The sequence below is a fragment of the Propithecus coquereli genome, unplaced genomic scaffold (assembly GCF_000956105.1).
Source record: "Propithecus coquereli isolate 6110/MARCELLA unplaced genomic scaffold, Pcoq_1.0 Scaffold111, whole genome shotgun sequence".
In the NCBI taxonomy this organism is placed as follows: domain Eukaryota; kingdom Metazoa; phylum Chordata; class Mammalia; order Primates; family Indriidae; genus Propithecus; species Propithecus coquereli.
The window spans coordinates 7,877,478-7,892,674 of record NW_012135081.1 but is presented as its reverse complement, the minus strand read 5'-3'; the positions used below and the strand labels follow the sequence as shown (position 1 = coordinate 7,892,674).

The 15,197-nt window shown below is 48.3% G+C and overlaps 2 protein-coding genes across 3 annotated transcripts in view; both read right to left on the bottom strand.

Moving 5' to 3' along the window:
* Positions 1-1,093: 1,093 nt before the first annotated feature.
* INHBE (inhibin, beta E) lies at positions 1,094-3,276 on the bottom strand. The gene is made up of 2 exons (XM_012654558.1): positions 2,607-3,276; positions 1,094-2,346 (listed from the first exon to the last, which is right to left on the bottom strand). The coding sequence occupies exons 1-2, from the start codon at positions 2,902-2,904 to the stop codon at positions 1,589-1,591; spliced, it is 1,056 nt and encodes a 351-aa protein (XP_012510012.1). The 5' UTR covers positions 2,905-3,276; the 3' UTR covers positions 1,094-1,588.
* Positions 2,292-15,197, bottom strand: part of INHBC (inhibin, beta C) — a 16,678-nt gene continuing 3,772 nt past the window's right edge. The window contains exons 2-3 of one of the 2 annotated variants that reach the window (XM_012654548.1): positions 8,115-8,883; positions 2,292-2,346 (exon numbers count right to left, since the gene is read on the bottom strand). In XM_012654548.1, coding sequence (XP_012510002.1) covers positions 8,141-8,883 — 743 coding nt within the window. In that variant the 3' untranslated portion in view covers positions 2,292-2,346; positions 8,115-8,140. Of the gene's footprint in view, positions 2,347-6,056; positions 8,884-15,197 lie in introns of those variants that run through there. The other variant, XM_012654542.1, reaches the window with a different exon arrangement.

Sequence of the window (15,197 nt, the reverse complement as noted above, 5' to 3'; positions counted from 1 at the left end):
TGTGTTGCTGTGGTGACCAGATATGGAGGAGGGGCAGCTATTTCAGTCTCTCTGACTTTTAGGAGAAAGAGGAAAAAGCATGGTGGGAGAAAGGAGTCCCTTCCCCTTTCTGTCACCTTCTCAGACAGACCTCCCACATCCTAGCTCTGCTTCCAAGGACCACCTCCTTGGGCATGGAAGGTTAACTGTTCAGACTGTCAAGGGGGAAAAGAAAAGATGAAGTTAGGGGAAGGTCTGGGACTGTGACCAGTTAACTCAGAGGTTCAGGACCCAGCTCAGTCAAGCAAGACCAATGGTCACTGAAAAAGAAGGCACCCCACACATGCTCCTGTCCCAGACTCGTGCTTCTTCTTCCAGAGGAGGTCTTTAATTTATATAGTTATTTTTAGAGATGGGGTCTCGATATGTTGCCCAGGCTGAAGTGCAGTGTCTATTCACAGGTATGATCATAACACACTGCAGCCTCAAATTCCTGGCCACAAACGATCCTCAGCCCCCCAAGTAGCTAGGGCTACTTGCGCCCAGCAAGAGAGGTCTCTCAGAACACACTGTTTTCTTCTCCCCACTCAATTCTGTAGATCAGTAATTCTCAGGTGTTTTGGTTTTGAGACTCCTATATACTTATAAAATTTATCGAGCTTCTGTTTGTGTGATTTATATCTATCCATTCACCATATTAGAAGTTAGAATTGAAAAAACTGTAAGACACAAGAATACACAAGCACACATTCCATTAACAATGATGTTAGATGATGTAATCACAAGCTGCACAGCCTCTGGAAAACTCCACTGTACAATTTTGAGATAATGAGAATTAAAAAGGCAAATAACATCTTAGTATTATTGTGAAAAGAGATTTGACTTTGTGGACACCCCTGAAAGGGTCTCAGGGACCTCCCAGAGGTCCCCAGACCACATTCTGAGAACTGTTGCTCTAGACCATCACCCTAATTCTTCTTCATAACTCACACTTGTTGATTTTCTTTCTCATTTTATTAAGAAAGTATAAAGCTTGTCTCCCCAGTGGATCCTGTGCCCTAGGGAAGACCAGAGAACTTCTTAGGCTTAGCGCCCCTCTCTCTTGACTCCCATTTCTGGGACTCCCCTAAACATCGTCCCCCAGCACCTTGCCCATTTCCCCCTTGGCCCTCTCTTAAAACACTTCAACAGTCCTTAGCCTCGGCCAGCCTGTATGCCCTGCCACAAGCCTGCTTCCTCCTCCCCTCACTTGAGGACGTTCTCTTCTTGGGAGAGACTAAGTAATTTTTCTTTGTCTTCTCCTCCCCTCCCTCCCTCCCTAGCCCCTGTCATCTTCTCACAGGACTTAGGGTAGGAAACCATGCTTTCTGGGTAGAGCCCTTTAGAGGAAACACTTTACCCCTCTCCCCACACACCAACCAGCCTAGAATAGGCCAGTGTCTGGAACAAGAAAGTGCCCATTTGGGTCCCCTGGGATCAACCCAGACATATTGTCAGGTGGCTGTTGGGTGGGTGTGTGGATCAGGAATCTGATGCCTCCAGCCTCAGATGCCCTTTGCCTGGGAACCCTCAACTTGATCTCTTCACTCTAAATCCCCAGGTCCTCTTGCTAGCTGCAGCCACAGGCCTCCACCACCATATCTGGCACATCCGTCTTGACCACGTTGCCATTATGGTCAAGGTAGAGGAGAGAGAGAGGCCTTCGGGCAGTGGGGACACAGCAGGAGGTACTGGCAGGCCAAGGATTATTGGCTTTGAGGAGGCTGAAGACAGCAGAATGGAAAGAGGCAGCAATGCCCGGGCTGCCAGCCAAGTGCAGGGGGCACTGCCCACTGCAGTAATTCAGCTGGTACCCCTCGGGCTGCAGGATCCAGTCACGCCATCCCAGCTCCTGGAAGTCTACATAATGATCTCGCCTACAACATAAGGGGTTCCCAGGCTCACAGGTGGGGGTCCTCCTCCTGGCCCGGCCTGCTCCAGACTCCTTGGCCCGGATCTTAAGCTCCAGGAAGGGCCGCTGGTGTCTGGCTGTGTCCAGGAGCCACCTTGGTTGTTCAGTAACTGTACTGTTGCCTTCTAAGAGTCTGCAGTCCAGCTGGAGTTTCAAGACACCAGACTCCTCACCCCTCAAGCCACTAGAGGGCAGAGTCAGGGCGTGCCAGCCGGGGGTAGTCATTTGGTGTTCAGCGAGGAGGCTGCGGGACCCTCGGCGCCTCCTCCTTGAGCCCCATCGGGAGATCCTCAAGTAAAGAGTGCCACGAAGGGTGGGTAGCACGTGCAGCCAGAGGCGGGCGTGGTACAGGTAGTGAGACCGAGGAGTGGACAGGTGGAAGGTGAGCATGGAGCTGCAGGTTGAAGTAGAGGAGTCTGCCCAAAAGATGGAGAAGGCAAAGAGAAATGTGAGCAGAGATGAAGCTCTCCTCTGAGACTGCCCCAAGCCCTGCCCATTGCTCTCCCTCACACCCCCCTTTAGGAAAAGCAGGGACTGCCTTGTGTCCTCTGCAACCAGTCCCTGCCCCAACTCCTCCTTCTCCTGTCACACCCCACTCCCTCTGCGTCTTCTGCCAGGCTCCCCTTCTGCCTCCCCTTCCTTGTCTGCTCTCTGTCTGTCTCTCTCCCTCACCCACCTGTGATGGCAGCAAAGCTGATGACCTCCTCCCCATTCCCTGCAGCCACACTCCCCAGCTGTAGTCTCCGAAGGGCTCTGGTCAGCACTGCCTGGGGTGGAGGATGAATTATTCTGGGACGATTGGTCAGGCGCAGCCCCTCCAGAATTTGCTGCTTGGCTAGCTCCAGCACCAGAGCTCGCTCTGCTTGGGGTGCCAGTGTGGGGCCCCCACAGGAGGGACACACAGATCCTGTCCCCTGTGCCCACACCAGTGCCCACAGCAGCGCCAGTGAGAGCTGGACATCAGAGAGGCCCATGCTCCTGGTGAACTGCCCTGGCTCAGGGCAGTTGCTCGGATGGCAGTTGCTCCGTCTGTTGAGTCTGATTGCATGGGAGCCAATGAGGGCCCAGTGGCAGCAGACACCAGTGCCACACCTACCCTTGGCCAAACCTGTCTTCTATTGCCTAGGACTCAGGAAGGCTGAAAGTAGATCATCTGATGGGTAGCTGTGTTTGACCCTCACACCTCCTGTCTGGCTACTGACCTGGGGCCTCTTTAGAGCCAGCTGCTGGGGGCTCCCAAACCTAATGGTCAGCCTGCTGACCTACTCTCTGAGCCCCAGGATTGGCCAGCTGTGCTGTTCATCAGGCCCTTGCAGGGGGTGGAGGTCCCCCCCTCCCAGCTCAGGTTTCACCATCTGGCCATGATGACTGGGCTTGAGGTAGGGGTATGGGGGTTGGGGGGAGCAATGTGGACATGCATGATGCAAGAAAGAGGATGATTTCACATGCTCAGTCCCCAAGGTCTGGGACTGGGGGAGGGAACTCCATATGAGCCAGGTGGGGAAGGGCAATTTTCTGCCATACCTCCAGTCTTTGTAACTTGACCACTGCTGCAGCAGTTGCCATAAGCCAGCTGTGAGTTCCAGTGGTTATTTCTCTAGGGTCTCTTTGCCACAAGGAGAATTCTGATCTCTTTATTTCTAGCACTGGGGCTGAGACAGGGGTTAGGGTGGGGGGTGCACAGTTAGAGAACAGAGCCCTCTTGCTCAGGCCCAGGTGGCAGTGCCACGAGGCACGGAAGTCACTTCCTGACCTTGGCTGTGCTGGCTGCCCAGAGTCCAATTGGACTGGAGCACAACATGGAAGAGCGCCAGGGAAAGCGGGGGTAGGGAACACGTTACCGTGATGTCTGGGGAAACCCAGAGAGGTGGTGGTAGTGGTGATGCAATCTTATGCAGAGCATAGTCCATCAGGGCTGGCAGAAGGGCACGTGACTTGGGAAGGCCTGTACCCAGCTGCTGCTTCTCTTTCAAGGGACTGTGAGAGTTGCCTAAATTTGGGGCATTCTAGAAGCAGTGCCACACCTGTTTTTGTTTTTGTTTTTGTTTTTAGAGACAGGATCTCACTCTGTTGCCCAGGTGTCTGGAATGTAGTGGCTCAATCATAGCTCACTGCATCCTTGAATCCTGAGCTCAAGCAATTCTCCTGCCTCAGCCTCTTGAGTAGTTGGAACTACAGGCACGTGCCACCACACCCAGTTGATTTTTCTATTTTTTTGTAGAGATGGGGGTCTCACTATGTTGCCCAATCTGGTCTCAAACTCCTGGCCTCAAGTGATCCTCCCAATTCCAGCCTCCCAAAGTGCTGGGATTACAGGCATGCTCAGGCCCAGACCTCTGTTAATGGGGATGGGAAATGGGAGGTTTAAGGACTTTTGAGAACAAAGCAAGGAGAGTTCAGCAATCTTAGTCTCCAATCTTAGCTCTCCTTACCACACTTTCTCACATTTTTAAATGGGAGGGCCAAGGCCCCTCCACCTTGAACTCATGAAGGTGGGCCTCATGCTAACTTTTCTCTTTATATCCCAGTTTCTTTTTTTGAGACAGAGTCTCACTCTTTTGCCCGGGCTAGAGTGAGTGCCGTGGCGTCAGCCTAGCTCACAGCAACCTCAAACTCCTGGGCTCAAGCGATCCTCCTGCCTCAGCCTCCCAAGTAGCTGGGACTACAGGCATGCGCCACCATGCCCGGCTAATTTTTTCTATATATATTTAGTTGTCCGATTAATTTCTTTCTATTTTTAGTAGAGACGGGGTCTCGCTCTTGCTCAGGTTGGTCTCGAACTCCTGAGCTCAAACAATCCGCCCGCCTCGGCCTCCCAGAGAGCTAGGATTACAGGCGTGAGCCACCGCGCCCGGCCCATATATCCCAGTTTCTTCAAGAAGCTTGAGGGAGAGAAAGCTGTGGGGGAAGTGAGTGTGATTTGGAAATGTGTCCCTACTCCTCTTTATTCATCTCCCCTCTACTTAGCCAGTGCGCACTGTCAAGAGGGACAGAGAGATCTGGCACCAGGGGGACACAGTTTGCACTGTGAGGGCTGGGCCTCAGTACCACCAGTGTCCACCATGTGGCAGTGCTGTGCTACTGGACGGCAGGTGGCTGGTAGCTGACTGGAGCTTCCCAGGTACAGGGAAGGGGCTGCTCTGGGCAGTGGAGCAAGGAAGCACTCCTCAACCTCTTGCTTCTGGGGACCCTGTTGCACCCACAGGAGACAGGGAGAAGCTGGATCCTCTGCCCTTTCCCCGTCGCCACTGCTGGAGAGCAGAGGCTGTCCTCAGGACCCACCTCACTGCTACCTTTGGTTTTGGACCTCATCACAATGACACGTGGCAATGGAGCTTGGTGATCAGTGCCAGGTTCTTCCTAGAACTTCAAGGGGAGGAGGGGCAATGAGACTCGTAAACCCTCCTGTCCACCCTGCATTTCTCCCCAGGCCTCGTAACATATTTAAGCCCTCTGCCCAGTGCTCTCCCCAGGCCCCAGCTCCCTCTCTGTTGCTGGCGGCTGATGAGTGACAGCCCTCTACCCACTGGGATCTGGAATTGCAAAGTGGAGAAGTCTGCCCATGGTGGTGCCTCAGAGAGCTTACCTGTTGGTGTCAGGAGACAGAGTCAGGGGAAGCAACAAGAAGTGGCTGCGGGAGTCGCTGACCCTATCTCTCCCCACACTCTGGGTTGGGTGCCCCCAATTTCCAGCTCTTCCCACCCCCTTGCTGCTGCGCTGGCCTGGCCCTACCTCCCCACTGACACTTACGTCAGAGCTCAGCTATAAATATGCTCTTAGCATCTTAGTCACTTTTCCCAAGAAGTGCTCCCAGGTTATAAATACCCCAGCCATCTGCCTCACTGCCTGCCCTACCACCAACCTGGTTGGGGGCTGGGGGGTAGCAACAACAGGTTTGGGGTGGGTAAGGAAGTAGAAGTGGGAGTGGTTATCTTGCCCAAATGAGAAAAGCCTGAAGGAGTCTAGAAGTAGGGGCTAGGAGGCTCTGGAAGAAAATATTTGGAAAAAGACAGACCCACTCTTTCCCCTTTTTACAGAAAGCAGAGCCAAAAAAGAAAGGGAATAATACTGATCCTATGTTTATTTTAAAATATGCTATTTTGTTCATTGCGAATTTTTTTGCATTTTGATTTTTTAAAAATACTGCATTTAAATCTTATTTATCTTGATTGATGACTTTTTTTGCCATCCCCTTAAAATTTTGCTCCCAAGGTGAGTGCCTCATTTCACCTTACGCTAGTCTTAGCCCTGGTGACTAAAACTGTAGCTGGAGGGAAGGAAGTTAGATGGGGTGGGGAAGGGGGATTGGGAGGGGGCGACAGTGGCAGAAGGGAGAGGGAGAGACACCAGAAGACCTCCTTAGATTCTCCTTAGATGAAGGTCTCCTCGAGTCAAAGGTGGGATAACTTCTATGGGTTGCTCAGAAAGCCCCCCAGCTCAGATTTGCAGTCCCTCAGGAGGTCCCTTCAGACTTTCTCTCCTAGGTCTCCTATTTCAGGGACCTCTTACCCTGGTAGGAGAGGGTTATAAGCTGAGCAAACACAGACATCACGTTCACCAAAGGACACATGGGTTTTACGCAAACTCGGCCTTGGGCTGCAGACAATATCGACCCACCATTCAGGGCTGTCCAGCCAAAGGGAGGAGATGGTGGGGGAAGAAGGGCAAAGGTCTAAAGAAGACCTCTCTCAGAGCAAATGCCACCCATTCCTCACCCCAGGGCTTCCTCTTCTCCCTGGCCCACTCAAGCAATCCTTGCCAGTTCCAGCTTCCAGGCAGGACTCCTGGATGCAGCCCTGGGGGTGGGTGAAAAGCAGGCAAGTCAGAGGTGCTGGTAGCCAGCTCTGAGCATGCCTCTGCCTCCCACCACTTATGTGACCACAGATTGTTGGCTTACTTAATGGCTGAGCATTGATCTGTCTCATCTTTTGGAGTGAGTACAGAGGGAGGAGAGGAGCAGGTAAAATCTAGGTCTTTATTAGCCATGAGACCATCAAAGACGTTTCTGGAAAGATGAAGGGGGAGCTTAAGAAAGAAGAGGAGGCAGCCTGGGGGAGGAAGAGGCATGAAGTGTGAGACGGATACAAGAGCTAAGTCCTGAGCAATCCATGTTAAGACAAAGCAGAGTGGGCAGGGCAGGCAGGCTCTGTGTCCTCTGGGGTGGCAGTTAGGATCCTGGCAGTAGACAAAGGACCTACTCAGCTGTCTGTGTTTGTCTCATCAAGAGGACATAGTGAAAGAATTATTCAGAGGTGTAGGAAGGGTTAAGAGAACCATAAGGGATATTGAAACCCCCAGAGACTAGCAAAGTGGAAAGTCATTAGGACCCCCTGATGTTGAAGCAACGATATCAGAACCTAGGCAGAGGGGGAGCCATGAAAGAGGTAATGAGAGGTGCTATATAGACACAGCACAGCCACAGGTACACAGAACTATGGCACCTAGGCAGAGAGGAAGCAGGAATAAGAAATACCCTGACTTCTGTCTCCTCCTATCCTTTGGTATCCCGCCTGTGTCTTCCCTTGGTCAAACTCAGCAGGAAGCCAGAGGGCAGAGGAGCTCAAGTGATGTAGCTCAGGTAATTCGGCCCCTAAGAACATAGAGCAAGGAAGAGAAGGACAGAAAGTGAATGAGAGAATGCAAAGAGAGCATTTTTAGCTCACCTGGGCAAGTAAGAAGGAAAGGGCCTCAAGACTCAGAGCGGGGTAAGCCCCACTTTGGAGAGCAGTGATCTAATCTTTGGTGGATCCAAAGAAGGGGCTTTCTGGAGATCCAGAAAATCAGGGGAAAGGGCTGGGTCAACTCATCCTAGAGTGGGGACCATTGTGTGGAAAGAGCAGGGAGGCATGGTGGATTATGGGGTTAATTAAGGGTGAGCTAATGGTGTCTTTGCCTGGCAACCAGGTGGCATTGCTCAGGGTGGGAGGTGGGTCCAAGTCCCTGGAGTGGGGGTTGAGCAGGTGGAGCTAGCTGGATGGACTATGCCGTAGGAGAGACGCTAGTGGTCGTGAAGATGGTACAGTGACTCTCCTTAAATGAACTTCTCATCAAGTCAAAGGTGGGATAATTTCTATAGATTGCTCAGGAAGAGGGAATCTACATTCTGGACAGAGAATGGGGTCAGTCCCTCCTCTCAAAGAAGGGCATTTCTTTCTGCCCTTTATGCCCAAGGGTGTTTGCCCACCTTGGGCTGCCTGGACCACACATAGGCTAACTGCACCCACAGGCATCTACCACCATGTCAGGTATGTCGGTCTTGACAATGTTGCTGTCCCTGTCATAGTACAGCAGAGACAGGGGGCGCCGGGCTGTGGGCACACAGCATGAGCCCCCTCCAGCGGTGCCTGCAGCTATGTTGGCCTTGAGCAGATTGAGCACCGAGGTATGAAAGGAGGCAGCAATACCAGGCATGCCTGCCACATGGAGCGGGCACTGCCCTGTGCAGAAGTTCATTGCATAGCCCTCAGGCTGTATAATCCAGTCATGCCAGCCAATCTCACGGAAGTCCACAAAGAACTCTTGTCGACAGCACATTCTGGACCCTCCCTGGCAGTCGATGCCTCGTCGTCGAACCCGGTGCTTGCCTCCAACTCTCACCTGGACGGTTACAAAAGGCCTATGGGCAGCCCCAGCCAAGATGACTGGGCTCTGGGCTACCTGGCCTTCAGGTACCAGCTCCAGGGTCAGATGCCCCTGGCTGTAGGCAGCCTGAGCTTCAGGCCCCAGGAGGAGCTGGTGCCAGCCACTGGCATCCACCTCCAGTAAGTGCTGAGTAGCCAAGGTGAGGTTGGAGTCATGTGGGCCTAACACAAGGACTCTCACTTTCAAAGTCCAGGTGGTATTGAGAGGGAGCTGCACAAAGAACATGAGGCTGGCCTGCTGAACCTCCATGCCACCAGCAGTTGTATCAGAGAAGTGAAAATCAAGACGAGTCTGGTTGATGTTGGAGAGGCCTGTGGACACAAGAAGCCCCGGTCATTGTGGCCTTCTAAGTGTCAGTGCTACCAATTACTTCTCTATATTCGGTATACTTGAACTCTCTGTAGCACTTGGCATTTGCTATGGTTTGAATATGTCCCCCAAAGTTCATCTGTTAGAAATTTGATTCCCAGTGCAGTCGTTTTGGGAGGTGGGGCCTAATGGGAGGAGTCTGGGTCATGGGAGCACTGCCCCAGGCTTGGCACAGTGCCTCACGCCTGTAATCCTAGCACATTGGGAGGTGGAGGTGAAAGGATCTCTTGATGCCAGGAGTTTGAGACCAAACTGGGCAATAGGAGACCCTGTTTCTACAAATAATTTTTTAAAAATTAGCCGAGCACAGGCACAATGGAGCACACTTGTAGTCCCAGCTACTCGGAAGCTGAGGCAGGAGGATCACTTGATCCCAGGAATCTGAGGTTGCAGTGAGCTATGATGACACAACTGCTCTATAGCCCAAGACCCTGTCCCCCCTCCAAAAATAAAAAAGATGAATTCAGCTCTCACTCCCCCTACCCTCTCTTTGCTCTCCTGCCATGGATGATGCAGCAAGAAGGCCCTCACAGATGCCTACTCCTTGATCTTGGACTTCCCAGCCTCCAGAACCATGAGCTAATAAATTTCTGTTCATTGTAAACATTGTAAATTACCCACTCTGTGGAATTCTGTTAGAGCAGCACAAAATGGACTAAGACAGCATTGTTGACCACTCTTTCCTTCTTGAAGAGCCTTTTTCTCTTGGCTTCCATGATACAACTCTCTTATAATTCTTCCTTAGTTTTCTTTGCTGGTTTTCTTTCTCTGACCATCCCTTCAATACAAGTGTTCTCCAAGGTCTGTCTTTGATTTTATTTCCTTTTACTCTACATTGATTGGAGCTCTTACTTACACTCATGATCAGCCAACACAACTTTTTTTTTTTTTTTTTAGAGACAGGTCTCACTCTATTGCCCAAGCTGGGGTACAGTGGTGACTTCATCATTCACTGCAGCCTCAAATTCCTGGGTTCAAGTGATACTCTTGCCTCAGACTCCAGACACAGGCATGTACCACTGCACCTGGCTAATTTTTTCTGTTTTTTGCGGGGGGAGGGGGGACAGAGTCTCGCTCTGTTGCCCAGGCTAGAATGCCGTGGCATCAGCCTAGCTCACAGCAACCTCAAACTCCTGGGCTCAAGCAATCCTTCTGCCTCAGCCTCCCAAGTAGCTGGGACTACAGGCATGGGCCACCATGCCTGGCTGATTTTTTCTATATATTTTTAGTTTTCCAGCTAATTTCTTTCTATTTTTTTAGTAGAGATGGGGTCTCGCTCTTGCTCAGGCTGGTCTCGAATTCCTGAGCTCAAATGATCCACCTGCCATGGCCTCCCAGAGTGCTAGGACTACAGGCGTGAGCCAACGTGCCTGGCCAATTTTTTTAAGAGACAGGTCTTACTATGTTGCCCAGATTGGTCTCCAACTCCTGGCCTGAAGTGATCCTCCCACCTCAGCCTCCTGAGTCTCTGGGATTATAGGCTGAGCCACGGTGCCTGGCAAGCAACACAATCTTTATGTTGGTGTTTCTCAAATCTGTATGTCCAGCCCAGACCATTCTGCACGCCTAGGCTGGACATATAGATTTGGAAATCCTCAAGCTTCAGTCCTAAATTTCTAACTGCTTAATTTTGTCACACGAATGAACTGCCAGCATATTAAAGTTGATTTGTCCCACCCTGAAAATCATTGTTTTCCTTTCTGTATACCCCTTTTTCCATTCTTGGTGGCAGTACCACTCTCCTTATTACCTGTAAAAACCCTATGATCACCTCCCTCTCTCCCCAGATCCTGCCCCTCATCAGAATGGTTCTAATGTCTGTGCATTTCTTTATGTTCCCATTACTACTGCCCAATTTCCCCTCATCATTCCTGCCCTATTAAAACATGGTAACTGGGTTTCTATTCCCTCCACTCTACTGAAATTGCTCTTGTCAAGATGACCAATACCTTCCACATAGCAAACCCCTCTGTTTATGTTCATCTTACTTGACCTTTAAGCAGTTTTGACACAGTTAACCACACCCTTCTTCTTAAATATTTCCTTCTCTTGCCTTTCATGACACTAGCCACTCCATCTTTGTTTCCTTTGCTGACAGCTCCTCTTTCTCTGCCTGGCCTCTAAATGTTGGAGGTTTTGAGCTCCCTTCTCTTTTCTATGTATACTCTCTCCCAGAATGAACTCGTCAATTCCCATGGCTTTCAATTCAATCTATATGCTGATGACTCCCAAATATATATGTCTGGCCCTGACCTTTCCCTCAGCCCCAGGCTTGTATATCCAGCTGCCTATCTGATATTTGACTTGGATATCCAATGATATCTCAATCTTTTCATGTTCAGAGAATTCTAGATTTAGCCTCACAATCCAAACCTGTTCCTTCTTTAATCTTCTCCTTCTCTGTAAGTGTACTGCTTAAGCCAAAACCTTGATTTCCCTCATCCCCTACTTTGAAATTATCTGGAAAGATTTATCAACTCTACTTCCAATTTATAATATAATTTCATTTCTCCCCAACTCCTATACTACACATTAGTCCAGTCCACAATCATCTACTTGAACTACAGCAATAGCTTCCTAAGTGGGTCATGCTTGCCCTCCAAACCATTCTCCAAATATCAGCCAGAGTGATCTTTTTATTACATAAATCTCATCAGCTTTATCTCCTCAGCTAAAAACCCTTCAAAGCCCATTGCTATTTGGATAAAATCTAAAACTCCTTAACATAGAAAACTTGTTTGGCCGGAGAGGTAGCTCATGCCCATAATCCTAGCACTCTGGGAGGCCGAGGCGGGAGGATTGCTTGAGCTCAGGAGTTCGAGACCAGCCTGAGCAAGAGCGAGACCCCCGTCTCCACTAAAAATAGAAAGAAATTAGCTGGACAACTAAAAATATATAGAAAAAATTAGCCAGGCATGGTGGCGCATGCCTGTAGTCCCAGCCACTCGGGAGGCTGAGGCAGAAGGATTGCTTGAGCCAAGGAGTTTGAGGTTGCTGTGAGCTAGGCTGATGCCACAGCACTCTAGCCGGGGCAACAGGTGAGACTCTGTCTCAAAAAAGAAAAGAAAAGAAAAGAAAACTTGTTTGATTAGGTAGTCTGCCATCTAACTACTACACCTCTATCTATATCGGTCTTTTTCTGTTCCTTGAACTCACCACACATGAAACAATCTCACAGCCTTTACACTTGCTATTCCTTTGCCTGGAATGTCTTTCCAAGATCATTTGGCATTCAGCTCAAATATTTCCTCCTCAGAGAGATTTCCTTACTAGCCTATCTAAAGAAACCTTTAACTCTACCTCCATCTCTCTTACATCATCCTGCTTAACTGTCTGGTTGTTTTGTTTCTTAAGAGATGGAGTCTCACTATTCACTATGTTGCCCAGGCTGGCCTTGAACTCCTGGGCTCAAGTGATCCTCCTCTCAAGTATCTGGGACTATAGGCGCATGCCACCCAGCCAGGCTCTGCTTAATTGTCTTCATAGCCACTATCACTTTCGGTAATCATCTTGGTTCTTTGTGCATTTGTTTACTATGTACTTTTCCTACCACTTCCTCCTCCTCCCAGCTAGAATGTATACTCCATGAAGGTAGAGATTGTGCCTATATGGTTCACCATTTTATCCCTAGTACTTGGTACATAGGAGATACTCAATAAACATCTGTTGAATGATCTTTCATTTCTTTAATTCTTTTATGGTGACACCAGAATTATTTTCTAAAAACTTGGATGGATCATAAAACTCATGTTCTCAAAACCCTCATTGGTGAATAAAGTCCAAATCCTTTTGGGAAGCAGTTAAATACCCACTATTATTTGGCCTTAGCTACCCTTGTTTTTCTTTTCCAAATAAAGGGTACTTTATTGTGAGAATGCAGTCGATACTTTCAAGGGCACAAAAGGGTGGGAAATATATTCACCTAGGCTTCTTGTGAATTGGAAAGTCAGGAATAAGGCTGCTCTTGACAGCTCTCAGAGCCAATATGATCTCTCTTATTTCTGTTTCTCTGCGTAAGTCTATTCCATGCTTCCGTCTCTGTGGATCTACTTCTGTTTCCTTGTCAGCTTCCTTAGGTCCCGAAATCGTGGTCCCAGCTCCTGAGTCTATAGGACCTTTTACTCAGCTCCTCTTAGCTAATTGAGCTGATCTTCCAGTGTCCCAATTCTAAAATCCTGGAAGAAGAGACTGATTGGCCCAACTAATCTTTTCTTGCTAGCTTACAAAACACCCAATATTACCTCTTAAGTCATTCCAGTTATGGCAGGCAGACACATGACAAGCAGAAGCTGTGGCAGACTATTATATTGGTGGCCCCCAATGACCAACACCTCCCAACATTCATGACTTTGTGCAGTCCCTTTCCATATCGAGTCTGGGTTTGGCCATGTGACTTGATTTCGCCAGTGAGACATTAGCAAGCATGGTGCTTACTAAGTACTTATATATTGAGGCTTCATACTCTTGGAAGCCAGCCACAATGCTTTATTTTCTTTTTTAATATTTAAAAAAAAATATGCACCGCTTCATGAATTTGCGTGTCATCCTTGCACAGGGGCCATGCTAATCTTCTCTGTATCGTTCCAATTTTAGTATATGTGCTGCCAAAGCGAGCACAGCCACATGCTTTAAAGAAACTTGGCCTAGACTACTAAATGATGAGAAGCCACGTAGAGAGAGACTTTGGAGGATCAGAGACCATCTTAGATGCTCCAGTCCCATCCGAGCTCCCAGCTGAATGCAGTTGAACGAGCTACCTCAGCTGCACCACATGGAGCAGAAGAACTCTCCAGATAAGCCTAGTCACGCCATGAAATCATGAGAAATAATGAATTTAATGTTTTAAGCTTCTGTGTTTTGGGCTGGTTTGTTATAGTAATAAATACTGAAATAGAAGTTGGTATCAGAACTGGAGTGCTACCATAACAAAAACCTAAACCATGTATTATAGCTTTGGCTTTGGGACTGAGTGGCAAGCAGAGGTTAGAAGGATGGGGAAGAGACTGTTAGCGAAGGCAGGAAGAACAGTGAGGAAATAGCTACTGGAAGCTGGAGAAAGGGGAACCTGTGTTATGTATTGGCTATCGTCTGCGGTAACTTAGAAGCCAGAAAAGATATCTAACAAAGTTGTGAATTTAGCTAACAATATTTTCAAGAAGATTGCTGAAAATGCCAATTGGCTTATTTTAGCTGCCTATGATAAGGCATTTCAGGAGAGAGATGAACTAAAAAAGAAACTGTTCAATTTTCAAGCAGAATTTAAAGAAAATATTTCTTTCTTTCTTTTTTCTTTTTTTCTTTTTCTTTGTGATGAAGACAGGGTCTCGCTATTGCCTGGGATAGAGTTCAGTGGTATCATCATAGCTCGCTGCAACCTCAAACTCCTGGGCTCCAGAGATCCTCAAGCCTCAGACTCCTAAGTAGGCACGCACCATCATGTCCAGCTAATTTTTCTATTTTTTGTAGAGACGGGGTCTCACTCTTGCTCAGGCTGGTCTTAAACTTCTTGCCTCAAGTGATCCTCCTGCTTCAGTCCCCCAAAGTGCTAGGATTACAGGTGTGAGCCACCATGCCCAGCTAGAGAAAATATTTCTAAAAGTACTTGTTAGATTAAACAATAAAATCTTTTTTCATTCCTCCCCTCTCTGTCTGACACAAGGCTCTCAAAGTAAGAAATTATCTCAGGACAAAAATCAAATCCAGGGTACTGCCAGTAAAAATGGCCTCAGAGTGAAGATCAAAACAAAATAAAGGGTCAGCAGTGAAACCTTTTGTTAGCTGGGTGCAGCAGCTCATGCATGTGCATAGTGAGACACAGTCTCTTAAAAAAAAAAAACAAACAAACAAGGCCAGGCTCCTGGGTCAAGCCTATAATCCTCTAGCACTCTAGCCTGGGAACAGAGTGAGACCTTGTCTCAAGACAAAAAAAAAACAAGACAAACAAATATAAACAAAAAAACCTCTTTGTTAAGATCTAACATCTTGGCTTGGTGAGGTGGCTCACGCTGTAATCCTAGTACTCTGGGAGATAGAGGTGGGGGATCACTTGAGCTCAGGAGTTTGAGACCAGCCTCAGCAGGGGCAAGACTCTGTCTAAACAAACAAACAGAAAAGATCTAACATCTTGTTGAGACCTGAAATTTAATATATGTGTGTGTGTGTATATATATATATATATATATATGTATGTATTTTTTTTTTTTTTTTTTTTTTTTTTTTTTTTTTTTTTTTTTTTTTTTTTTTTTTTTTTTTTTTT

Excerpts from the sequence above, each read along its gene's own strand:
- INHBE (XM_012654558.1), bottom strand. The coding sequence starts at position 2,904 with ATGGGCCTCTCTGATGTCCAGCTCTCACTGGCGCTGCTGTGGGCACTG. Across the intron at positions 2,347-2,606 it reads CAGCTTTGCTGCCATCACAG|ACTCCTCTACTTCAACCTGC; the intron begins GTGGGTGAGGGA and ends TCTTTTGGGCAG.